Below are 27,490 nucleotides of genomic sequence, written 5' to 3'. Positions count from 1 at the left end.
CTTTTTAGGTTGCATTCGTATCTGTATGTATGTTAGTTACTCAGTTGTGTCTGACTTTTTGCGATTCCGTGGACTCTAGCCCATCAGACTTCTCTGTTCATGGGGTTTTCCAGGTGAGAATACTGGAGTGGGTTGCCATTTCCTTCTGCAGGGGATCTTCCCTAAACCCAGGTCTCCCACATTGTGGGCAGATTCTTTACCATCTTAGCCACCAGGGAAGTCCTCATTTCAGTACTCCTGACCCTTCCCCAGCTCACTGCGCAGGATGGTATTTATCACCAGTGTTAAGCTGCTCTGTTCTCTGCTTAGAACACAGAGCGCACAGCATGCTGTCATGCTTTACACTGTCTATTCCTAGGTTATCCAGAAAGTCAGTGCTGTCGATAAAGACGAGCCAGCCAACGGCCACCAGTTTTATTTCAGCTTAACAACGGATGCAACGAACAACCACAACTTTTCACTGAAAGACAACAAAGGTAAGGTTTAACTGTTGTCACCAGAGGAAGCAACAGGTAGGAGCTTTCTGAACAAGAGGGCTTTTTCTCACTCAGGAATGCTGATGGGGATTTTTTTTTTTTTTTCATAACAGCAAGGACATTAATTAAAGGGAAATGAGCCCCTCAAGTAATTTTTATCTATGGATTTTCTGTCATGAAGAAGAAACTGCTACTTAAATCATTTTAGGCCTAAATCCAAAGAGGGGAGAAGATGGATTCATCTCTGTCTTTTATTTCTGGCTATTTGCTTCCTTTTTGTATACAAAGCTCTTTATCCAGAGTATCTAATCAGTTGAGGGTCAGCTAAATGCCTTAGTAAGGATTATATTACCTAGGCATAACTTGAGACATTAGAAAAGTAATTGGACTTAACACATTTCAACCTAAATCACCTTTGACATAGTATTTTCAGTGTCAACATCAGTTACTGTTTCATTTTTAGCATAAAAGTAATCCATGGAAACAATATACTCTTAATGCAAAGAAATACAGAATTTAAAAGGAATAACGAATTCCCTGTCATTCCAAATCCCATTTCTCTGCTTCAAAGAAAAGCAGTTTTATAAAGGTCATTATAGAAATAGTTTTCAAACATCGGTAGCTAGTTTCTGGTTTTGCTCAATTATATAAACACACACACTTATAGCCATATAGATAGTGTATTTAGTCACTAAGTTGTGTTTGATTCTTATGTGATCCCATGGACTATAGCCTGCCAGGCTCCTCTGTCCATGTAATTTTCCAGGCAAGAATACTGGACTGGGTTGCTATTTCCTTCTCCAATAGATAGTATATAGACAATCATAAAAACTTTTCAAGGAAGTATGAGAACTTGCTATTTATTATCTAACTTTGATGTGTGTGTGTGTGTGTGTGTGTAAACAGAGAGAGGAGATATCAAAAGTTCAAAGTGTTAGTTGCTCAGTTGTGTCCAACTCTTTGCAACCACGTGGATTATAGCCTGCTAGACTTCTTTCTTCATGGGACTCTCCAGGCAAGAATACTGGAGTGGATTGCCATTTCCTTCTCCAGGGGATATTCCCAACCCAGGGATTGAACCCAGGTCTCTCACATTACAGGCAGATTCTTTCCTGTCTGAGCCACCAGAGAGGAGTATATATCCCAACAATACAGAAAATGTAATTTTTCAGTTTTAATATGTGAATCAAGTTTCAGAAAAACCAAACGTAGAATGTGTTAGTCCAATCTGACTTAGTAAAAAGACTTGCTTTCAGACAATGGACGTTGCAAGTGCTTTTATCTGAAGCCACCAACTGTTTTACTGGAGAAAATTCAGCTTTGACCTCAAAAATTCTTGAAAATATTTTTTCTGATGCTGCTCTCTGCTTAATGAGGATACTGCCTTTTCCCGTTAGCAACATAAAAGGAAGCACATTCTCTGTGTGGGTAATCCCAGACTCTCTGCCTTCATCATAGTTGGAAAAGGCCATTCTCAGCACTTGCACAGAGGGGAGTTTAGGCCTCAGAGGGCCTTAAATATTTCCCCCACATGTCATCAGCCAGTACCACCATGATTGTGGACCAGCACAGAACGAAAAGGGTTGGATTTTCCAGGAATTCATCCAGCCACACAATTAAAAGGTTTTCCCAAGTCAAGCCCTTGCTTATGGGAATCCTGGAGGAAAACATAAGGACCAGGAAGAAGGAAGAGCAGTTCATATGTTGGCTTGCGTTTTAGAGGGTACATAGAGAACACGGTGAACTTTATGATCTCTTTCCCAATCATAGGAACATTACTATAAATTTAAAAATCACATATCAGATATTGGACATTTTAGCATGTACTCCCCAATTTGTTGTGTGTGTGTGTTATTTGATGCCAGGCATGTTAGATTACAAATCTACAACTTTGAAAAACCTTTGTGTATCAAATCATAAATATGTATAACATCTGATCAGTTGGGAGGCAGACTAGAGGTGTGTGTGTGTTAAGTTACAGAAACATGCTCAACATAATATCCTTCAACTCCATGTGTTTTTAAATGAACGCTCTTGAATTCATACATTTTAAAATAAAAGATTTGTTTTTATAGAAACCTACCAGCTGAACACCAAACACTTTTCTTCCTGCTACATTTGTAATTCCAGTCTCATGAGTGTATGCTCTTCTGGGCTGTTAGAGATAGTAGATGTCAGCTGGCTCTTTGATTAGAGTATTGTTAATTCTTTGATAACACTGTATATTAAAGCACAGTAGATAAAACTCTGGTCCTGGCGTTCCCTCTTTTCCATTGTATTTTAATTAATTGCTATAAATTTTAAAACCACAGAAATTCCTTTATTAATTAAGGTAAGGTAACTTAAAGTCTGTTTCTGATATAGAAATTAAAATTATATCATACAGCTATGTCATTCAGACTTACCACTGTTAAAAGTTTCACAGTAACTAATTGTTTAGATGAAATAAAATACTGAATATAAATTAATTTCAAATGGCCTAATTTATGACTGATAAAATGTTATATACATGATGTTTTGGTAATGCTATGGACCGTATAGATTTTTAAAAATTATATAACAATTTCTGTTTTGAATATCTTTGCATACTCTTTTTAATTAAAATAAGAGTGTTATTTAAAGTGTGTAATTAAAATAAGTGTTTCTGTATTGGGCTTAGAAATTGTCAAAGAAAGGGTGGATTGAAAATTTCACCTATTTCTTCAATGACATTGCAAAAAGTATTTAACCTGTTAATCATTATTATCCTTTCTATAAGCATATGGTTTGAAATTTAAGATTGTAAAAATTATATCTAGTATACACTTTTAATATGATAAATGATGTATAAACAGTTTTCTGTTCAGTTTTACTTTATAACTGTTTCTCTGGTCTTAACCATGTAGCACGTTGTAAGTTTTAAAAAATATATCCAAATGAACCAGTATTTGGAAATATGGCTCAAAAGAAGCTAAAGAGAGTGACTTTAAGTCAGATGAAATTTGGTAGGACAGGGTCCATCAGAAATCTTGTATTCTATACTTTTGCTCTCTTCACCCTAGACAACACAGCCTCAATTCTCACCAGGAGAAATGGTTTCCGGAGACAGGAGCAGTCTGTCTATTACCTGCCAATCTTCATCGTGGACAGCGGGTCGCCTTCACTCAGCAGCACCAACACCCTCACCATCCGCGTCTGTGACTGTGACGCAGATGGGGTCGCCCAGACCTGCAACGCTGAGGCCTACGTCCTCCCTGCTGGCCTCAGCACCGGAGCGCTGATCGCGATTCTGGCCTGTGTCTTGACCTTATTGGGTAGGTACCATTTGCGATGCTTTTTCTGTAAGAGCAGTCACAACTGCCAGTGGTCAGAACTTTTCATACATTCTGAGGATACACGCAGATATTCTAACCCATGGTGTTTGGCTCACAGAGGAATGACCATTGGCCACACTTCCCAGTGATATGTTTAAAACTGAAATTGTCAATTTTTATTTTGTAAACACCAGTGAAGATAAATGGCTTCTGTTTAAAATGGTTTTTTTTTTTTTTTTTTTAAGATTTTAAAAAACATTTGCCATATGCTCCAGCCTATTTGTTTTAGAGTTCAGGAGTCTCTATTAGACTAGAGAGAATCTTTTCTATGTTATTTTGACAATATGCTTATTTTAGAAATCATGGCCTTCAGTGGAATCTAATACTTAACTCCTTAAGACATGAACATTCTTTATGTTAGTCTTTATTCTTACCTGTGTGTTTGAAATACGTCATAATTTTTTTTAAAAGACCAATGAATATGAGGGCATAAAAAAAAGAAATGACTTTACATCCTGCCTCTTTTCAGAAAAGATTTAAACTACATTTTATTATTTGTAAAGCTTAAAAGATTGCAATTTCAGCAATGCAAAATTTCCCAAGAAGAATTTACATATGTAATTGTACTTTTCCATGATTACTTTATTATGTGGTTAAGCTTGATTTATAACTCATATTAGAATTGCAGTTTTATAAGAGATTATGCAGCATCCTTTTAAAAATTGGAAGGTGTCCAACATGGGCATTGGGTAATGGATTTATTCTTTTACATTCTGTGAAGGCAAAGTATAGTTACCTACAGCAAGGACAGTAAGCATTTAATATTGCATCTGAGCCTGTACTCTTGTGTTTTCTTGGGGTTTAATATAATTTGTAAATTCATTTATAGTTTTGTAAAAGCAGAATTTAGCAATGAGAATCATAATTGTATAATATTTAAAAGCAAGATTTATGAAGTTAGGTAAAACCTAGCTTTTATGCCTGCCTCCAACATATACTATGAGTTTGAGCAAGCTCTGGGAGTTGGTGATAGACAGGGAAGCCTGGCGTGCTGCATTCCATGGGGTTGCAAAGAGTCAGACAGAACTGAGTGACTCAACTGGTTGATTGAACATATACGAGCTCTTCACCAGGGGGAGCATTAGTTCTTCTAAGGCTAGCTTCTTAATCTCAAAGGAGAAAATAATATAGCTAAACTCATAAGGCTGTTGTGGATATTAAATGATAATTCACATGCCAACCATCTAGTGAGCATTCAGTAAATTTTAAGTATCATTGATAAAGCAAGTTCTCAACCTATTAACCAAGGTAAGACCTACTTACTAATACACTGTGGAAATAATCTCATGAAAATGGAAGTTATTACCTTCAGCTAACCAAATCTAGATGAGCACTAGCTATTTTTTTCCTATAGCTTCATATAGATGGCCAAAACTTAGAAATTCATTAGAAATGGCAAGTAACTCCCAATTAAATTCTGAATATAATGTAAAGGACTAGAGTCAGTTTTGAAAAAGATTGGACCATTGCAAACTGCTTATTATTTCTTTACCAGATTTCAAAACATGTTAATAAAAGGTAATTTGTATATTTATTTTATAGTAGCTGGATAACCTAGAAGATAAATATTTTCCTTCATGTGTGTTTTTTTAATTTTATTGGAGTACTGTTTTTTTGACTTACGATGTTGCTTCAGGTGTATAACAAAGCGAATCAGTTTTTACATCGATCTATGTCCATTCTTTTTCAGATTCTTTTCCCATATAGCTTATTACAGAATACTGAGCGGAATTCCCTGTGCTGTACAGTAGGTCCTTGTTGGTTCTCTCTTTTATAGTGTGTATATATTAATCCCAATCCCCTATTTTATCCCTTATCCCTGTGTTTCCCCTTTGGTAATCATAAGTTTGATTTTGAGATCTGAGAGTCTGTTTTATAAATAAGTTCATTTGCATCACTTTAAAATTAGATTCCACATGTAAGTGCTATTACTTGATATTTGTCTGACTTACTTTCACATGCCTCTTGGCCATCTGTATGTCTTCTTTGGAGAAATGTCTATTTATATCTGCCCATTTTTTTGATTGAGCTGTTTGGAGATTAAATCCCTTGTTAGTTGCTTATATTTATATTAAGTTATATGCATTTATATTAATTTTTGTTTTTTCCCTATTTGGATCTTTAGGTCCAAGAACCTCAAGTTCTATAACATCCCTTCTAGCTCTCGGTTCCTCAGACACAACGGAGATTAGTTAGACTGGCCCACCTTTAGTTTTTAGAAGGCATTTGTGGAAATCACTGTCCACCTCATGAAATTAGTGCTCTTCCAGTGTGTCCAGGTTTGGCAGCTGGATGTTTAGGTTTCATGCTTCTTTTCACTTTTCTTCCTTGAAAAGACCTTAACAGTATTTTCCTCTGCTCTTAACTGTGGAGACCACTCATGATTTAGTACAATAATAAAATATTTTCCTGGCTTTATAAATGATAGTAGTACTTAAGTAAAAATATTAAATTGCAAAGAAAAAAGTGAGGACTATATGTAAAAGATGAATCTGCATTGTGATCTGTAAAGATAAAACAAAACAACATAGCAGACCTAGTGATAATAACAGGCAGATTCCAGTGGCCTACTTAGAGCAGCAGCTGTGTTCCTCTTTCAAACAAGTGCAAACATACTAAAAAAAGAATCACATTGAATGAGATGGTACTAAGTGCTAGACGTTAGCGCTCACTCGTAGCTCAGTCAGTAAAGCATCTGCCTGCAATGCAGGAGACCCAGGTTTGATTCCTGGGTGAGGAAGATCCCTGAAGAAGGGAATGGCAACCCACTCCAGTATTCTTGCCTGGAGAATCCCCTGGACAGAGGAGCCTGGCAGGCTACAGTCCATGGGGTCGCAAGAATTGGACACAACTGAGCAACTAAGCCACCACCATGCCTACATTTTGCATGAGAAAATTATATGTATATTAGAGGAGACATACACAACATTATAAGGTGTCAGAGCCAAGACCTAAACACAGCCCAGACTTCCTTGGGGATATCCTTTATAAGATATTTTTCCATAAGTGTTTTCTAGTTTGAAAACTTGCATGCCTCTGGGAACCACCTGTTGATCTGTATATATGGCAGGTCTATCTTAGATTGTTTCGCCTAGTGGCTTTAGGGCTTTGGTGAACTCTGTCTAATTTAAAGTGTCCTCCACTTAGACAACCCTAAATGTGTTCTCTTAAGCTTGGGAGTATGTTAAATGTGAGCTTATTCTTCATGGCAACCAAAATACACTAGCTGTCTTTAGGCAGATATTGTACTTAGGTCAGTTTTTCTGTCTCACATGAGCCTTAAATGAAATCATTCTAACTCACATAGTTAATGGAGAGGAACTTTGTGATACTTGTTTTAGGGAATGGTAAGATCAATTTCAGTTGCGATTAGACTTCTTCCTGTCGTGAGGCCTGGAAGGCAGTATCTCATATATGCAGATGATTTGCAAATCTCTGGCTTGGATCTTAAACAGAACTAGAACATTGTTCTGCCAGACTGCTGACACGAGAAGTCTGAAATTATCATACACTGAACAGTCTTCCTGTGTCCCTGCCTCTTCTCTTGATTTGGTCCCTCCTTGTGTGTTTTTTGAGTGGAATTGGTCAGCCTGCACTCTTCTGTCCCATCCTCTGTAGCCAGTCAGCCCCTAAGTGCTGTTAATTTCACTTTGATTCTTGAATCTGTGTCTTTCGCTCCCTTAATACTCTACCTGATTTTGGCCAGGGTCCATCTCCCCCCGCCCACCCCCCGAATTAATGGCAGCTCCCTTAGTCTCTATCAGCTCCAACCTAATGGAAACACAGAGTAAGCTTTTTAAAAGCAGATGTGATTGCAACACACCCAGCTTAAAATTTCTGTGGCTCCTCATTGCCTACAGACTAGAATCACCTTCTTTCTATGACCTGACTGCTCCCTCTCAGGTGAACCTCTCTCTCATCACTCACAGTGTACTTTAGTCAGATTGCAGAGCAGCACTTTGTCAGACTCATCCTCTTTTGTTTTTTACGTCTTCTTAAAAGCTTTGTTCTCTTGCTTGGAATACCTCTCCCCAGAATCCAACAAGCAGGAGCTCCTTTTTGTATTCAGCACTTAACCTGCTTTGAGTCCAAGTGGGGTGCTGTTCCTAAGGCAGCAAAACAATCTTAGAGCATCTTTCCTGGCTGATGAATGCAAACCAGATTGTCTACTCATCTATCTCGTCTGGTGGACCCCTGCTTTTGGAGGCAATGACTGAGCAGTATTTCATCATTGTATATATGTAGCATCTCAGAAAATCGTGATCTGACATAGACAAGGCATATATCATACATGATATCAAATGAATCCATGGGTGTTTGGGTGTACTCAGTAGTAGAAAAGAACATTTGATTTTTGTCATTATCCCTAATTTGTATTTCTGTTGGACCTGAATATTCCCATTTCAAAATATTCTACAGTTTTAGGCCTTTATTTGAGATCCAGCCTAAAGAGGAAAAAAAAAAAATATTGCAGTAGAGATTTCAAAGAAGCTTTGCTAAAATGCAGTTTAAATTTCAGTTAAAAATGCTATATTTGATATCTATCTGAATCATACACTTGGATTTTGTTAATTACAGCTCTTTATTCTTTGTGAGTATAAGTAATAGGTGACTTTGCCTAGGCTGTGTGTATGCGTGCAAGCTCAGTCGTGTCCAACTTTATGATCCCATGGACTGTAGCCCACCAGACTCCTCTGTCCATGGGATTCTCCAGGCAAGAATACTGGAGTGGGTTGCCATTTCCTCCTCCAGGCGATCTTCCTGACCCAGGGATCGAACCCGTGTCTCCTGTATTGGCAGGCGAATTCTTTCCCACTGAGCTACCTGGGAAGTGTGGGTTCATAAGTGCAAATCCAAACATGGGCCCTCTCTTCTGGGAATCTGCATATATCTGATTACACAGCACGTAGATCCAGACAAAGTGGTAAGCTGATTTCTCTCATCCTTTCCGTCTTTTCTTAGGTGTCATTTCCAATGACATCTCTCTGTGATCACAGCCTGACTTCACTAGTAGCCCTGTATTTTTCCTGTCATTTCACTTTTTAAAACAAATTATTTCATTGCTTGAAACATCTCAGAAGCATTAAATATACTTACATAAAATCCAGATGTTCCTCACAGCCCACAAAGCAAGGCACCTTCTGACACCTGCTCATGTCTCGATGACATTAGACTGATCCCTCACTCACCCAGTAGGAAGAACCACATGGCCTTTCTTTCCATGAAGTTCAAATGTGCCACCCTGTTCCTGAGACCTTCTTCCAGCTTCCTCTAACTGTTGGATTCTTACTATTCTTAGTGCCCCAGTTCAGTATTACTTTGAAAGAGGGAATGTCCTGATTAAATTAGGTGCTCCTCATGCCCACAGTTCTTTATTACAAAACCAGTGTGTTTCCTTTGTAGTGGGTATCATAGTTGGTAAATGTTTATCGTGCTCAAATTTAAAAAAAAACCTTGAAAGTAATGATCTTAATCTCTCTTTTGTAAAACCATTATGTTCTCAAAGCCTAGCATAGGGCACCCAGAAGAAAAAATATTTTGGGGTAAACTGGTGAATAGTACTTATTGCATTCTACTTATGTTATTATATTTGTTTTACATTTTATGCTCTTCATGAATAGGCCCAGTATCTGTTATTCCACTAAATGGAAGAGAGTAGCTAATCAAACACATCAACTAAATTAACTAGGGTTATCAAAATCATATGTGTGTGAATGGTAAAGTGTATGTTTCATTCTGTGCATCAGTTATATGATTCAAATTTTAGCAAGACCAAAGAAATAGGAACTGGAGTGTGTAACAATTTATTGTAGAAATTCAGAAAAAATGACATTTTAAACCAAATCAGATAGTGCTTATTTTGTGTAGCACTGTTTAAGCATGATGCAAATATAAATTCACTTAATCTTCATAAAGTTACTGTGAAATACTTTCTTTCAATATTATCTCCATTTTGGAGAGAAGGAAACTTGAAGTAGGGGGAGGTAGAAGTTATTAAAAAGCTAAGTTCTACTTGCCCATTGATGTGAATAATTATTTATAATTAATTACTGAACTTGTATTCTGATTATGCTAATAACAATTTTTCATTTAGGTTGTTTTTCACTTATACCTAATAGAGTAATTATTGTAGTATGATAGCTATTTCACTATTCAATATGTCATTTGGTAATTAAATCCCCTACTATAACCATAAGACCATATGCAATTACGATTTTTCTGGTATTTTCAAATCTTTTGTTTAAATCGACTGTCCAGAAGAAACACATGTGAATCACATGTGTGATTTTAACTTTTCAAGGGAACCTCATTAGAAAAAATAGTTTTTAAAGTGAAATAAATGCTAACAATATATTAAAGCAGTATGTATTGTAATCTTAACATGTAATCAGTTATTATTATGTTTTACTTAAAAACTGTCTTTAACATCACATGTACATTTTACACTTAGAGCAATCTGAAATAGTGATAGCCGCATTTCAAGTACTCATTCACCATCCGTGGCTGCCGCATTGAGTAGTGAAGATTCAGACAGCCTTTTATGATTAATACATTCTGAATGTTTATAAAGACCATAGAACAAATAATATTTCTTGGTGAAGGCTGGTTCATCCATCACCTCTTACCTTACTGTCATCTCTTCTGTGAGGCATTCTCTGAGCATCCTGGCTAAACGTTTCCATCCATATATTCTTAGCATATGTTATAATGCTCTGTAACTATTGCATTATATAATAATTGCTTTTTCTTAAAGTTATTGAACTTAATGGCAAGAGCTATCTGCATATCACCATAGTATCTTACCTGTTTGTCAATTTAACAAACATTTATTGAAATCATACTGTCGAGTATTGTTCTTTTGCTTTAGGTATATCTGTGTGGAACAGCATCACTGCCCTTCTAGGGCTTATAGCTTTAGAAAATCTGTGCTCTGTAAAAATTATTGTTGAATTAAGTGATACTCAGACATTTACTTTTTGGAAGCAGTCTATAAACAATGGGGTACACTTAAGAAAGTGATAGTTAACTGGTTTACATATGCACCTTAAAAATCCTTTACAGATTTTTAAGCATGGGGAAAACCGACTGGAAGGTAATTTACATGACTGTGGTTTAAAATGAGCCCCAGACTGAATGTTTAATATGTTAATACGTGAATGGAAAAAGTTGTTCTTTAGTAGAAGTAGCCTTATTTAGAACTTAGTACTATTTTGTGGTCATCAGATTACATCTGCAGAATTCTATCAAGTTCTGGGCAAATAATTCTGTTGTTAGCCTGTGGGAAGTGGGTTAGAAAAGTAGGACCAAAATACTGCCAAGGTGATTCAATAAAAACCATGTTCCAGGTTAAATGTCTAGATGTGTATCTGACACACACCACAGTGAAGGTTGGAAAAAGAGTTCACTGAAGGGAGAGTTAGGGAGTTTGGGATGGACATGTGCACGCTGCCGTATTTAAAAAGGATCACCAACAAGGACCTACTGTATAGCACAAGGAACTCTGCTCAATGTTCTGTGGCAGCCTGGATGGGAAAAGGGCTTGGGGGAGAATGAATACGTGTATATGTATGGCTGAGTCCCTTCTCTATTCATCTGAACTATCACAGCATTGTTAATCAGCTACACCCCAATACAAAAAAAAAAAAAATTAGAAAAAGAGTTTACTAACTTACAGTGTGAACTTCTAAATTTTTCTACATCTTTAGAGACTGGTACTCTCCCGGTCTGCCTGCTTCTTGGCACCCATGCATGCCTGTATTTTCTTACAGCGAGTCGCATGACGATTTGTACTATATTTATATGTGTATATATAACCTCCACAGGGAGCTGCTGGGATGTGGGAATCACTCTTGCTATATTTGGCCAGTACCCAGCACTATTTCCTACACACTGGGATACTCGGAAAATGTTGAAATCGAATGTTAGGAAACTGAATTCTACAATCAGAAATGTAGGTCAACATTACACATTTTCTGCTCTAAGAGTGTTCCAACTTCCTTTCTCACATCTACTCTTCCCTGCCTCCTTAGTCTAATCAGAATGACTTTTCTTCTAAAAACAAATCTGATCGTACCATGCTCTCCTTAACCCTTGCTAGTGCCTATGTCTCCTGGCTTCCCTCCCATGTCTGTCTTTACTCTTCCCCCATGTTGGTCTCACACTTTTGTTCGCTGGTTGACTGTGCCCAGAATACTCTTTCATCTCACCTCTTAACCCTCAGGCTTCAGTTATCCTGTTACTTCTTCTGCTTCTGATCTGTTTCCCCTAATAGGTTAATATATCCTTGGTGGTGGTGGTGGAATCACTAAGTTGTGTCTAACTGCTGCAACCCTGTGAATGGTAGCCTGCCAGGCTCCTCTGTACATGGGATTTCCCAGGCAAGAATACTGGAATGGGTAGCCATTTCCTTTTCCAGGGAATCTTCCCGACGTAGGGATCGAACCTGGGTCTCCTGCATTACCAGGCAGATTCTCTCCCAACTGAGCCACGAGGAAGCTCTAATATATCCTTGTAAGATCATATTTTCCTCTTTTGGAATAATTATCACTGTTTTTCTTTTACATACAGTTGTCTTTATTTGATGAATATTTGTCCACCCATTTAATTCTAAGGACTTCCCTGGTGGAGCAGATGGTAAAGCATCTGCCTACAATGCAGGAGACCAGGGTTCTATCCCTGGGTCAGGAAGATCCCTTGGAGAAGGAAATGGCACCCCACTCCAGTATTCTTGCCTGGAAAATCCCATGGACGGAGGAGCCTGGTGGGCTACAGTCCATGTGGTCGCAAAGAGTCGAACATGACTGAGTGACTTCACTTTCACTTTACTTTAATTCTAAGTTCCATGAGGAAATGTATGTTTACTTGTATGCGCAACATTGTATAACTATGTCAAAGTCATGTACTAAATGGTTAACTCATATTTGTGAAGTGGAGTATAAATTCATGAACAAGCACAATACATGTGCATGTCTAGGCTCCAACTAGGCCTAAATCTTTTCTTTTGTCTCCACTCAGACGTATAGTTCATATGACAGAAAGACATGTGATAAAGCGTTTTAAAATATATAATCTTGTGCTTACTTAGGCAGAAAATATTCCTTTTAATACAGGGATTATCTCCATAGCCACTGAAGAGCAGTTAGTACTTCTTCTCCGTAAAGGTTAAAATTTATTTTTTATACATGCTCAAGTAGTTAGAAATTAATATTCTCCCAAGTCATTGAAATGTTAAACTGTCTAACCTTCTAAAAGACTTCCCATTTATTCTCAGCTCCAGGCAAGACTGGGAAATAAAACAAACTTCATAAGATATTAATATCCTAAATGGGTATTGTCCCCATGGGCTGAGGCACCCATGGGTTCTCAGGTTTCACTTTTCCTAAACACTGTAATTGAAGGTCAGAAGGCAAGTTTGAAAATACATTTACAACAGAGCATAATAAATAATTGTAAGATGTAGATAATATATGACAAGATCCATTGTACTTATATGAAAGAAAGAGAATTTAGAATTTTGAAATATTTTGTCTTCTAAGATACTGACTTAAATGAAAATAACATCTAATTCTTACGTCTAATTCTACCCTTCTTCATACCCTCATTACTCTTATGCCGTCACTCCTTCCATCCTTCTGTGCTCAGTTGAACATTTGCTTCATCCCAGCGCCCCACTTTGTGTGGCGTATTTCTCATTTTCAACTGCTTCCAACAGTCCACCCATCACAATTCTTTGGATACTCACCTTTGCTTTCTGTGTCTTAACTTGGTTTGACTTCTTAATGAGAAGTCTTTGTTGGTTAAACTTTCTGCTGCAATTATTTTTGTTTCTAGCAGACGATATAAAAAAGTTTCAGAAACTAAAGTATATAAATCTAAATTTCCTGATGTGTCTTTCTGGGTTCTAGCAACTTTTACCTGAGTTCTCAGCTTTTATCTCTATTAGAACTTCTATGAAGTTCTAAGCTCACAGCATGAGAGAAAGTGCAAAGGCTTTGAAGATAGATGGGAGTACTACTCAACCCAGATTATCATGTTGACCACAGAGAGATTATTTCGTGTCTGAGACAATCTGCTAGTGGGAAAAGACTTATTCCAGAGAATTACTGGGAAGGTCAGCTGATATTCTGCATTCAGACCATCATCTTACTTTACTGTTTTTTTTCTCTCCCATTTCATTGTTAGGCATAGGTCTTGCCATAAGCTTGATATGCCTTCTACTTTGCTTATTACCTAACTTCATTCTTGGTTTTCCCTCAGGGGAGAAACACAACGTCTTCACTTGCTGTGTTCACAGAAGTTTGCATGAATGTTCTTGTAGGTCACAGGATAACTATGAACACATCTCTGTTGCACAACAGCAAGTGCCTGGCCTGTTGCTCATCTCCGTACATGATTCCCGAATCTCTTTGATCTCTCTAGTCCCCACTGTGAGCACAGAAGTTGGCTATAACTATCACATATGGCTAGGTTCAGATTAAGTGACTTGTCCAAGTTGTAACTACTGGGCAAATATCACGCAGCTAATATCAGGAAAGAATGGACTTTTATCAAAGGCCTGCTTGACACCAAAGCTATATGTTAATTTTCAAGTTTGATACCAGAATGTTACAACAGAAACATATTGATCTTTTGTGAACATGTTTTTGCTGTAGCATTCTGGCATGGAGCTTGAAAACTAAAAGGCTTTGGAGTGGTGGACATGATAATATTCAGAAGACAAAAAGGGACAGGGTTGGGAATCTACTTAGCAAAGAGCAAATACTGTACACAGCAGAGTATTTATGGGAATAGACAGGAAATGAATGATGCCTCATTCATTTCAAAACCATGGGTTTTGGTATTACACATTTGCTACTTTGATGAAGCCAGTTGAAAACATTCAAGTGTAGTAAATAAGATGAAAGAAAGATGAAGAGAAAAGCATTTATGTGCCATGGCAACAGGAGAAAGTGGGCAGAAAGCTCAGAAATGTATATCAGTTCCTAAACTGTAGGTTGCAGGTAAAGCAACCTACAGTTGTGGGGGAACCAGGGTCAAACAGGAAAGGAAGTAAAGGAAGTAAAAAAGTACCGCAATAAACAAGTGGCTTCCCCCTATTTCTAAAGATCCCCAGTAAGATTATTTTTGTCAGTCACATTCCTACTGATGATGGAAAACAAATAGCAAACACATGCCTAAGAAAGCATATACTTTTCATTGACGATAACAAAATGGTTAAAATTAATTCATGTTTAGATTTTGCTTTTTAAAACAAATTGAGGGTGAAGGCTGGAATATGCTTCACCCCTACTCATTACCTTTAATTACTCCAAATTACTTTGATGTCTTTCTTAGTTTTATATTTTTGTTCTCAAATGTGTTCTTAATGCCAAAGAAAAACCTTAAAGGGTATTTTAAATATAAACTTCTTTTTAAACTGCTGAGAGTAATATACCTCAAACAGTAATCCACTCAGTATATATTTGGGGACTTCTAGACCTTCCAGGAAAACAGTTCTTGTGATTAAAAATTGTTAAAAGGATATCTTTTTTGTAGCCAAAGATAATTCACTGACTTTCACTAATGATTATATATTTTTGAATTCTAAAATTCAAGAATGCCTTTCTACTTCATTTTCATTCGTAGGCCATGAAATCTAATATGTTCCCAAGTCAAGCAGCATTAAGTAACTCGTAGCCAGAGCAGAGCAACAGTCATCATTCGTGTATACAGTTGTCCAGCTGCATCTGTGGGGAGCTGATTCCCGAAGTCAAGAACGCTCAAGTCCTTTACGTAAAATGGTGTAATATTTACATATCACCCATGTACATCTTCCCCTTTACTTCAGATCATCTCTAACACCCAATACAATGTAAACGTTATGTCAGTAGTTGCAAATTCAATGTAAATGTTGTATAAATCGTAGCCTAAGTGAAGCAAATTCAAGTTTTGCTCTTTGGAACTTCCTGAAATTGAAAAACAAAAAAAAAAGTTTCAATCTAAGTTTGGTTGAATCTTTGGATGTGGAACCTGCCGATCCAGAAGGCCAACTGTATTTATTAAGAGGCGCAAAAGTGCACATTCAGTTTGAGAAAAGCGAGGTAGATGATCTTATTTGCAAAGGAGAAAGAGGCACGGATATAGACTAGAAATGTATGGACATCAAGGGGGAAGAGGAGGATAGGATGGATTGGGACTGGTGTATACACTACTGATACTATGCATGCTGCTGCTGCTGCTGCTAAGTCGCTTCAGTCATATCCAACTCTGTGTGACCCCATAGACAGGAGCCCACTAGGCTCCCCCATCCTTGGGATTCTCCAGGCAAGAATACTGAGGTGGGTTGCCATTTCCTTCTCCAGTGCATGAAAGTGAAAAGTGAAAGTGAAGTCGCTCAGTCGTGTCCGACTCCTAGGGACCCCATGGACTGCAGCCTACCAGGCTTCTCTGTCCATGGGATTTTCCAGGCAAGAGCACCAGAGTGGGCTGCCTGCCATTGCCTTCTCCGGATACTATGTATAAAATGGATTAATTGGCAGGAACCTACTGTAAAGCACATGGAACTCTGCTCAATGCTCTGGGTTGACCAAAATAGGAAGGAGATCCAGAGAAGACCAGATATATGTATATGGCTGATTCACTTTGCTATACAGCAGAAACTAGCACAACATTGTAAAGCGACTAAACTCCAAAAAAATTAACTTACAAAAAGTATATTCAGTTTGTTTAAAAGTATAGCCAGTGTAGTTGTTTGTCTCTGTTTTCCAGTGCAAACATCTCCTTTATTATGTATGTTTTGATAAAAGAAAAACTCCTAATGTTAAAGAAATGATTGATTTCTTCCATCAATCTTTGGCTACTGCTAAAACCTTACAACCTGTAGGCATAACACCTGTAGGCATAATACATTAAAAACTCAGTTCAGTGTTTCATGCTGAAAGTGGGACTCTATTAGAGGGAAGCTTTTAATGTTTGTATAGGGTCTGACATACTGGATTTTATTTAACAGCTGAGTTTCCTAGACAAGTACTAGGCATTTCTTCAAAGAACCCAGCCAAATGCTATAATCCATTTCCCTCGGAAATGGCAGTTGTTAAATTAGACCCCAAACATTTATGAATGTCGCTTTGCCTTTCCAGCAATTAAAAGAGTTCCAAAAAAAAAAAAAAAAAAAAAAAGGTCCCTTTGTGTTTCATGGCTTTGAAATTATTATGTTAATCTTGAGCTGGTCCTCCCATGAGCTCTGTCAAATGCTTTGGAGGTTACATTCAAGAGGGTGGCATCATTCTGAACTGGTGTGGGAAAGGGTTTCTTGATGTATAAAAAGTGTTTGATATTAAAGGCGTTTTAGCAATTTGAGCGCATCTACTGCTGTGAGTTCCCGCGTAAGTAGGCAGCCCATTCATTTCCCTTTAAAGGACAAACACCTGAAATCAACACCAGAGACCTACTTTCCCCAGGATGGAGGGGGTAACCGGTGAGTTGACTGAAACTGTCCCTTTGCTATTTCCTTGTCATAGTGCTGATCCTCCTGATCGTCACCATGAGAAGACGGAAAAAAGAGCCCCTGATTTTCGACGAAGAGAGAGATATCAGAGAAAACATCGTCCGATACGACGACGAGGGTGGGGGAGAGGAAGACACGGAAGCCTTCGACATGGCCGCGCTCAGAAACCTCAACGTCATGAGAGACACCAAGACCCGGAGGGATGTGACCCCGGAAATCCAGTTTTTGAGTCGACCGACTTTTAAAAGCATCCCGGATAATGTCATTTTCCGGGAATTTATTTGGGAGAGACTGAAAGAAGCCGACGTGGATCCCTGCGCCCCGCCTTATGATTCCTTGCAGACGTACGCCTTCGAGGGGAACGGCTCGGTGGCGGAATCTCTCAGCTCCCTAGATTCCATCAGCTCAAACTCTGATCAGAATTATGACTACCTTAGTGACTGGGGACCGCGTTTTAAACGCCTCGCAGACATGTATGGAAACGGCCAGGACAGCTTGTACTCATAGCCCTGGAGACCTTCGTTTGAAAGGTACTGAAGGAAAAGTAAAGGCAAAAAAAAAAAGAAGAAAAAAAAACAGCAACACAAACAAATGACGTGCAGAACACAAGAACTCCGCTTGCTCAAGGGAAATGGTTGTAAATATTCCTCCATTTTTAACTGTTTAGGTTTCTGCCTTGGTGAAGCAAATCTTCATTAGACTTGTCCAAGGGACTGCACTGACCACAGACTCTGAGCATTTGAAAGCTTTTTTGATTGAAAAAAAAAAAAAGAAATGCTCAGTGGTTTGTGAATAGACAGCAACTCTCAGATACCTGCAAAGGCACCCAGCCTTCTGAGTGAGTAGTGCAGTGATGGTATCGGCAGTGAGGGAGTAATACACCATATGCCAGGAAAAAGTCCTGGAACTTCTTGCATATCAAAACTTGGGACAAATTTAATTTACAGTGATGCTTTCTGCTTGCTAGATTAGAGCATCCAGCAGAATTTTATTGCTGTGGGTTAGCAAATATATTTTATTTCGCAATATAAAAATTCTCAGAAAATCCTCCCCAGTCCTCCAATACAAGCCAATAAAATTTGGTTTAAGGCAACATAAACCGTTGTTTAGCAGATAAATCCAGAAGTGTTCCAAATAAGCAACAGGTAAATCATTCTTAAAGTTGGCAATCTTTTTGAGATACTTGTGTAGGTATGAAAAACAGTTGCTGTCTATTCGTTGCCTTTTTTTTATTATCTCTTCTGATTTGTACAGGAGACTACCTTTTCTTTTTTTATTTGACACATGGTGTTATATTTATTTTGGAGCTCCAATCTCCACTCAATTCAGGTCCATCTTCCTGCCTCGGAATATTAAGCTCATCAGAACATGTTGATTTGTTTCCACTCTGAGCTACATGAAGGAAATGAAGCATAGAAATAGAAAGAAAGAAAAAAAAAGGTTGAGCAATTGAGCCCTTAATACTGTTCACATCTCAGAGAGGAACACAGCTACAAGGACATAGAAGTTGTCTGTCTGAGCCATTAGAATTTAGAGAACATTGGAAGGAAGTGTATTATAGAAGGAAGATTTCAGAGAGAATTGAGATTTTCTTTGATGCGAGATTTATTTTTCAAGGTAACAAGTTCTAGAAGCTCCAAAAACTTTTGAGAATTTGTTTTCCCCTCCTCCTTTGCTGTAAAAATATGGACAGATTTTTTTGAATATATCTTAAACAATGTAATGTTATAAATTTCAAAATCCATCTTTTAATTCTGATGCAAATATGTTTCTCAAGAATTATCCAAATAGTGTATACTTTCTGTACCAGTTTAGACGTGCCAAAGTGAGCAGAGGAAATTCAAGTAATCACATGTGTTTGAGAAAAAGAATTTTATGACGAAAATGTTATTTCTACCTAACATTATTTTCTAGGTTAATACTAGTTTAATGTGAATATAGTCAAGTAAGAATGAATTTTTTTTTCTTTTTACCTTTTAAAAAGGGTTTATTGATGGGTTCTAATAAATCTACAGATAGTGGACATTGTATAGGAAATTGTGTTTCTAAAAGTGCTTTCTGAAAGACAAACACTGGAACCAGAGTATCAGTATTTTGATTACATGAGGAGAAACTCTGTAGGATTCTGTAAAATTGCAGCCCACCTTTAGAAATGAAGTATGTGAAAGTGGCCTTCAGCTTCATCAAAATAAATAATTCAATAAATACGATTATCTGTAAACAGTTCTTTCATTTGAATAGTTTTATAGACATTGTTTCATGACTAGACATGCTTCTTGCTGTATTAATACACATATGCATATGCAAAACCAATTGTATAACAGAGTAAAGGATACTGTTCATGACTTTTAATCACATACGTTTTTCAGATTACAAAAGTAAAGCATAGTACATTCACCCAAGTCCATAAAATCAGAATGCAGTGCAGGAATGATATAAATGTTAAGTCAGCAAGGTGCTGAGAATATGATTGTGTAATAATCCCCTTGTCCACAAGAAGATAAAATAGTACATTTGGGTTATGATGTCACAGCTGCTGATTGTTGCATAAATGGAAGTTTGAATGTACTTTAGAAAAGGAACATCGCACCATTCATCTTGCTTTCTCTCCTTTTAAAGTATATATATTTTCTTCTTTTTTCAAAAAAAATTTCATATTTGCCAGTAAATGATTGGGGGGAAGGCTTTAATTTAAATAAAGATTTGAAATTCTTGCATATACTCAATTGCCATTTTGTGTGTGAAAGATGATGATAATACGGTATTGAACTTGATTCAGTGGTGTTTAAAAGAAATCTTGAGATGGCTGCAAGTGTGTCCCTAATAGAGAATTTATATGAAGTATTCTAGCTAAGCTTCTTTTAATGATGGTGAATGTTATTTTAGTTCTCTTTTTTTTCTTCTGAAATCTAGGGTTATATATGTTTATCTGACATCCTTGAGAGAGAGGCTCTGTTGTAAACCCAGAGAGTAGTCAATGAACAAAAATCAGTGTTAGAGCTAGTTACAGAATTTTCCAAAAGCGTCTAAATAAATACCTGTTATATCATCTAACCACTAAAATTCAGTGGTGGACTGGAGCCAGCTCAGAACAACTCCTAAGTACCAATTCTGCATATTTCTTCCCGATTCTGCTTCTAGTGATAATATCTTGGTAGGTCAGCCATGGTGGTAATAGACCTTCACAGAAATCAGCAAACACTACCTTTTCTTTTTTTGAGAACTGTTAATAGTTGGTAGCTGTTTACTAACACTTCACTGCTTGCTTTATAAAAGGAAATCTAGTTGTAAATACAGTATGAATGAATAGAATATCAAATGATGACATGAGAGCAATATGTGCCCTGTTCTACTAAATACAGATTCATGTAGTCGTGACTTCCTAGTATCAGATCCTTGGAGCTACAGGTAGAAAAGGAGGGGACCCGCTTCATATGGGATGCAGAAAATGGTTGGGAAGTCAACAACTTTACATATTTTCCATTTGTCCCTGTGGGGGCACCATTAGAAACTGAAGGTATACAAAGTAATGCATATTTTGGACAATTTCATTTCTTAAAATTAATTGCATTTAACTTGTTACCTTCCAACTCAAAGAAATAAACTCAGGCCTCTACTCTAGATTATTACTCTTGGATAATTTTAAGTCAGCATAAAGAATAGGAAAGCTAAACCTTATCAAGAAAGTGGAATTTTGCTGATCAAGCCTAAATTATGATTCCGGATGTGCACTATGCTAAAGCAATATTCCAAAGTCAGTTGCAGACCAAAATTAGGAAGGAGAGAAGAAGACAAGATGCTGTACAGAGGCAATGAGTAGATCTTTCTACAAGCAGTCATCTAGATGAAGCTGGTCAACTTTCCTTTGGTGGGAAGCTCAGCTGAGGCTGACTGCAGTTACAGTTAGACACAGGCAAGAAATAATAATGTGAAGGTTTTGCTACCCGCCTATTCACTCTGCCCTCTGAAAATGTCTTACATTTATTTTAACTTCACGCACAAATACATCTACCACACTGGATGACGAGCAGTCTTCGGCAATTATTCTCATGTAAATGGCGTAGTTGTATAAGGTAGGAATTGTATTTGTGGTATGGTGCACATACTCAAAGAACTTACATGCAAATAAAGTGTTAGCATCATATTCAAATATAAAATCCAAAAGAGCTTAAGATAAAGTTAGATATACTGCAAGAGGCAAAAAGCATCTTGTTTAAATATTTTAACATTGTTAAGTACTACTTACAAATATTAAGCATCAAATTTTCCATGTTATTTTGACACCTTTTGACTTCAGCCACCTGATGAGAAGAGGTGACTCGTTGGAAAAGACTCTGATGCTGGGAAGGACTGAAGGCAGGAGGAGAAGGGGCAACAGGCATCACCAACTCAATGGACAGGAGTCTGAGCAAACTCAGGGAGATAGTGAAGGACAGAGAAGCCTGGTGTGCTGCAGTTCATGGGGTCACAAAGAGTTGGACATGGCTGAGTGACTGAACAACAACAAAAGTTGACTTTCAAACTGTTCTAACTACCCAAGTTGTTTCTAAATCATTATTTGAAGGTTTACAGGCTGCCGTCTATGGGGTCGCACGGAGTCGGACACGACTGAAGCAACTTAGCAGCAGCAGCAGATCTAATTAAAGTTGATTGAAAGAAAGCTTGGACTTACTCTAAACTGTTTCTGGTCAGGGATGTCTGGGGACAAATGGAACGTATGTGACAGTTAACACATAAGAAAATTCATTTTCTGTTTGTCTAGGTAGTTTATTTGAACTTAAATCTATCAGTTTAGTTCAGTCACTCAGCGTTTCTGACTCTTTGCGACCCCATGCACTGCAGCACACCAGGCTTCCCTGTTCATCACAAACTCCTGGAGATTTCTCAAACTCATGTCGATCGAGTCAGTGATGCCATCCAAACATCTCATCCTTTTGTCTCATTCTCCTCCCACCTTCAATCCTTCCCAGCATCAGAGGCTTTTCTAGTGAGTCAGGTCTTTGTATCAGGTGGTCAAAATAGTGCAGCTTCAGTAACATTCCTTCCAATGAATATTCAGGACTGATTTCCTTTAGGATGGACTGGTTGGATCTCCTTAAAGTCCAAGGGACTTTCAAGAGTCTTCTCTAACACCACAGTTCAAAAGCATCAATTCTTCGGCATTCAGCTTTCCTTATAGTCCAACTCTCCCATCCATACAGGACTACTGGAAAAACCATAGCTTTGATTAGATGGACCTTTGTTAGTAAAGTAATGTCTCTGTTTTTTAATATGCTGTCTAGGTTTGTCATAACTTTTCTTCCAAGGAGCAAGCGTCTTTTAATTTCATGACTACAGTCACCATCTGCAGTGATTTTAGGGCCCCCCAAAATAAAGTCTCTCACTGTTTCCATTCTTTCCTCATTTACTATGAAGTGATGGGACCAGATGCCATGATCTTAGTTTTCTGAATGTTGAGTTTTAAGCCAACTTTATCACTCTGTCTTTCACTTTCATCAAAAGGCTCTTTAGTTCTTCTTTGCTTTCTGCCATAAAGGTGGTGTCGTCTGCATATATGAGGTTATTGATATTTCTCCCGGCAATCTTGATTCCAGCTTGTGCTTCATCCAGCCCAGCATTTCGCATGATGTTCTCTGCATAGAAGTTAAATAAGCAGGGTGACAATATGCAGCCTTGACATACTCCTTTCCTGATTTGGAACCAGTCTGTTGTTCCATGTCCAGTTCTAACTGTTGCTTCCTGACCTGCATACAAATTTCTCAAGAGGCAGGTCAGGTGGTCTGGTATTCCCATCTCTTTCAGAATTTTCCACAGTCTGTTGTGACCCACACAGTCAAAGGCTTTGGCATTGTCAATAAAGCAGAAGTAGATGCCTTTCCAGAACTCTTGCTTTTTCGATGATCCAGTGGATGTTGGTTATTTGATCTCTGGCTCCTCTGCCTTTTCTAAAACCAGCTTGAACATCTGGAATTTCACTGTTCATGTACTGTTGAAGCCTGGCTTGGAGAATTTTGAGCATTACTTTGCTAGTGTGTGAGATGAGTGAAATTGTGTGGGAGTTTGAACATTCTTTGGCATTGCCTTTCTTTGGGATTGGAATAAAAACTGACCTTTTCCAGTCCTGTGGCCACTGATGAGTTTTCCAAGTTTACTGGCATATTAAGTGCAGCATGTTAACAGCATCATTTTTTAGGATTTGAAATATCTCAACTGGAATTCCATCACCTCCACTAGCTTTGTTTGTAGTGATGCTTCCTAAGGCCCACTTGACTTCATGTTCCAGGTTGACTATCTTTAGGTGAGTGATCACACTAAAAGAGTGGTTATCTGGGTCATGAAGATCTTTTTTGTATAGTTCTGTGTATTCTTGCCACCTCTTCTTAGTATCTTCTGCTTCTGTTAGGTCCATACCATTTCTGTCCTTTATTGTGCCCATCTTTGCATGAAATGTTCCCCTGGTATCTCTGATTTTCTTGAAGAGATCTCTAGTCTTTCCCATTCTATTGTTTTCCTCTATTTCTTTGCATTGATCACTGAGGAAGGCTTTCTTATCTCTTTTGCTATTCTTTGGAACTGTGCATTCAATATTGCACAATATTCAAAATTGACTTTTCTATAGTCAATTATTTTTAAATTATTAACATATATTGTGTATATATCCCATGGTATATGAAAGTTTAGGAAAACTAACATAATAAGATTAAGTAACAAATCATCATCATAATCAAAAGAACAAGAAAGGAATAATAGCATTTCCATTTTCAGTGTAATTGAAATTGTTTCAGAAGAGTGGGATTAGCCCTTAAGAAAAATGGGAGTTATTTGAGGCTGTGACTTGGCAGGTACTATAAAGTATAATTCCAGGAGTAATTTTTCAAGCAAAAATGAGACAGCCTGTGTGTGCAACATTCTTGACACTTTTTCATTATTATGCTGCCTTGTACTGGCTTGGATCTTAAAAGAATAGGTGTGTGTGTATGATTGAGTGACATTGGAAAGTATGTCTGAAACGACCTTAAAAAATAACCTAATATTATCTTGTTAATTCCAGTGTATTATTGTCATTTGGCAAATGCCTATTAAGCAATAAGACAAAGTCTGATAAATTCAAGGGAGCAATATTTTGTTTGCTTAAGAATCTAAATTGGGAAAGGATTGTGGTGTTAAGGGGACAGCATTTAGCTGAACTATCTGGATAACTGTCTTCCTCTTTTTCTTTTTATTGTGTAGATGCCATCTCATTGTCAACACATAATGTGGAATGTGAATTATTTATTGTGACTTGTCACCAGGCTTTGGCTTGTTGAGCATCACTGGTGTAAGAGGAAGCACCCCTTGTCCGTGGTTATCAAATCTGGGTAGAAGTCAGTTCCAGCACATTTTGGCTGTGCCCTGGATACCACTCTAATTCTCTGAACCTTTATATCTTTGTGATTAAAACTGAGTTAATTACCATCCTGTCTGTTTTAGAAGCTTGTGAGATGATTAAGTGAAAATGCTGTGTAAACTGTAAAGCACTGTAAAAATGTAAGGCTTTATTATGGAAAATTATGGAAATTATGTAATAAGATTGATTATATTTCCTCTTAGTGGTAAACATGGATAATTTCTGGCTTGGGAAATATGCAATAGGGGAAAAAACATGCAATTAATATCCTAAGTTGGGAAAAGACACAATTGATATTATTAATTGAAGCAACTACTTTAGAACAGGTATTTTATAAAGTCTTTCATGAGTTTGGGTAAACTCCAGGAGTTGGTGATGGACAGGGAGGCCTGGCGTGCTGTGGTTCATGGGGTCGCAAAGAGTCAGACACTACTGAATGATTGAACTGAACTGAACTTATAAGGTCTTTGCAGGTTGAGATCCAAACCAAACTAATTTAACTGCTAATAAGAGTTAAGCAAATCAGCATGGACATGCTGATAGAGAATTCAATAATTCTGTCAGTCATGACTGGTGCTTGTGTAATTAATCATTTATATACTTCAAAGAATTAGAGTAGAATAATACTGACTTAATATGAAAACCATTCTGTACTCTTGATGACTTGAAAGCATTTTCAATATCTTCCAATAGCCTTTTATAAATGAAGAAGCTATCAGAAATTAAAAAATAATATGCATAGGTACTACTGATATGTTAGTCTACTCATAAAATGAGCATTAAGAAATCTTCTTTGTGTGTGTGTGTGTGTGTAATAAAGTTTTATTGAAGTATAAAGGAGATAGAGAAAGCTTCTGACATAGGCATCAGAAGGGGGCAGAAAGAGTACCCGCCGAAATCTTCTCCTCAGGAATTAGTTATCTGGTTATTCAAAGCTCCCATGAACAAGCATTATAAATAAATACATTAGTAGCTATATAACTACTAAGAATGTTGCTACAATATACACTCAAATTAACTCTTACATTTTTCTTGCATTAACTGATGAAATTATGCTGCTAATGACTGATATTTTTAAAAGCAGGAAAAATTATATGATTCACTATCTTATTGCTACATGCTATATTTTTTATGAATATAAATCCTATGTTTATGTATCTCAAGATATGGAATGTATAGTTTGTTGAATATGACCAGTTCTTCAAAAGAAATCAACTTTTTAAACAACAGATCAGATAACTACATAGCAATTGCATTTTGTCTGTAATAATTTAAAACATGTTGGGGGAGTGTGTAATTTCCTTGGTTCTGTCTCCCCGCAGCAAGTGTGGGCCTTAGGAAGCATCAGTACAAACAAGCTAGTCAAGGTGATGGAATCCCAGTTGAGATATTTCAAATCCTAAAGGATGATGCTGTGAAAGTGCTGCACTCAATATGCCAGTAAACTTGGAAAACTCATCAGTGGCCACAGGACTGGAAAAGGTCAGTTTTCATTCCAATCACAAAGGCAATGCCAAAGAATGTTCAAACTACCACACAATTGCACTCGTCCCACACACTAGCAAAGTAATACTCAAAATTCTCCAAGCCAGACTTCAACAGTACATGAACAGTGAACTTCCAGATGTTCAAGCTGGATTTAGAAAAGGCAGAGGAGCCAGAGATCAAATAACCAATATCCACTGTTTCATCAAAAAGCAAGAGAGTTCCAGAAAAACATCTACTTCTGCTTTATTGACTACAGCAAACTCTTTGTGTGGATCACAACAAATTGTGGAAAATTCTTAAAGACATGGGAGTCACAGACCACCTGACCTGCCTCCTGAGAAATCTGTATGCAAGTCAAGAAGCAACAGTTAGAACTGGACATGGAACAACAGACTGGTTCCAAATCAGGAAAGGAGTATGTCAAGGCTACATATTGTCACCCTGCTTATTTAACTTCTATGAAGAGTTCATCATGTGAAATGCTGGGCTGGATGAAGCACAAGCTGGAATCAAGATTGCTGGGAGAAATGTTAATAACCTCAGATACTCAGATGACACTACCCACATGGCAGAAAATGAAGAGGAACTAAAGAGTCTCTTGATGAAAGTGAAAGAGGAGAGTGAAAAAGTTGGCTTAAAACTCAACATTCATAAAACAAAGATCATGACATCTGGTCCCATCACTTCATGGGAAATAGATGGGAAGGCAATAGAAACAGTAGGAGACTTTATTTTGGGGGGCTCTAAAATCACTGCACTGCAGATGGTGACTGAAGTCATGAAATGAAAAGATGCTTGCTCCTTGGGAAAAAAAAAAAAAAAAAAACTATGACCAACCTACACAGCATATTGAAAAGCAGAGACCTTACTTTGCCAACAAAGGTCTGTCTAGTCAAAGCTATGGTTTTTCCAGTAATCATGTATGGATGTGAGAGTTGGACTATAAAGAAAGCTGAATGCCAAAGAATTGATGCTTTTGAACTGTGGTGTTGGAGAAGACTCTCAAGAGTCCCTTGGACTGCAAGGAGGTCCAACCAGTCAATCCTAAATAAAGTCAGTCTTGACTATTCATTGGAAGGATTGATGCTGAAGCTGAAACTCCAATACTTTGGCCACCTGATGTGAAGAACCGACTCATTGAAAAGACCCTGATGCTGGGAAAGACAGAATGCAGGAGGAGAAGGGGACGACAGAGGATGAGATGGTTGGATGGCATCCCTGACCTGACACAATGAATATGAGTTTGACTAATCTCCAAGAGTTTGTGATGGACAGTGAGGGCTGGTGTGCTGCAGTCCAT

General features: G+C 37.6%; 1 protein-coding gene across 1 annotated transcript in view; it reads left to right on the top strand.

Moving 5' to 3' along the window:
* Positions 1–19,987, top strand: part of CDH7 (cadherin 7) — a 149,331-nt gene extending 129,344 nt beyond the window's left edge. The window contains exons 10-12 of the mRNA XM_070361469.1: positions 359–476; positions 3,518–3,769; positions 17,329–19,987. Coding sequence (XP_070217570.1) covers positions 359–476; positions 3,518–3,769; positions 17,329–17,822 — 864 coding nt within the window. The 3' untranslated portion in view covers positions 17,823–19,987. The remainder of the gene's footprint in view (positions 1–358; positions 477–3,517; positions 3,770–17,328) is intronic.
* The last annotated feature ends 7,503 nt before the right edge of the window (positions 19,988–27,490 follow it).

The sequence above is a fragment of the Bos mutus genome, chromosome 24 (assembly GCF_027580195.1).
Source record: "Bos mutus isolate GX-2022 chromosome 24, NWIPB_WYAK_1.1, whole genome shotgun sequence".
NCBI lineage: Eukaryota > Metazoa > Chordata > Mammalia > Artiodactyla > Bovidae > Bos > Bos mutus.
Note: the sequence above shows the minus strand (reverse complement) of the source record. Positions and strands in the feature narration are given on the sequence as shown.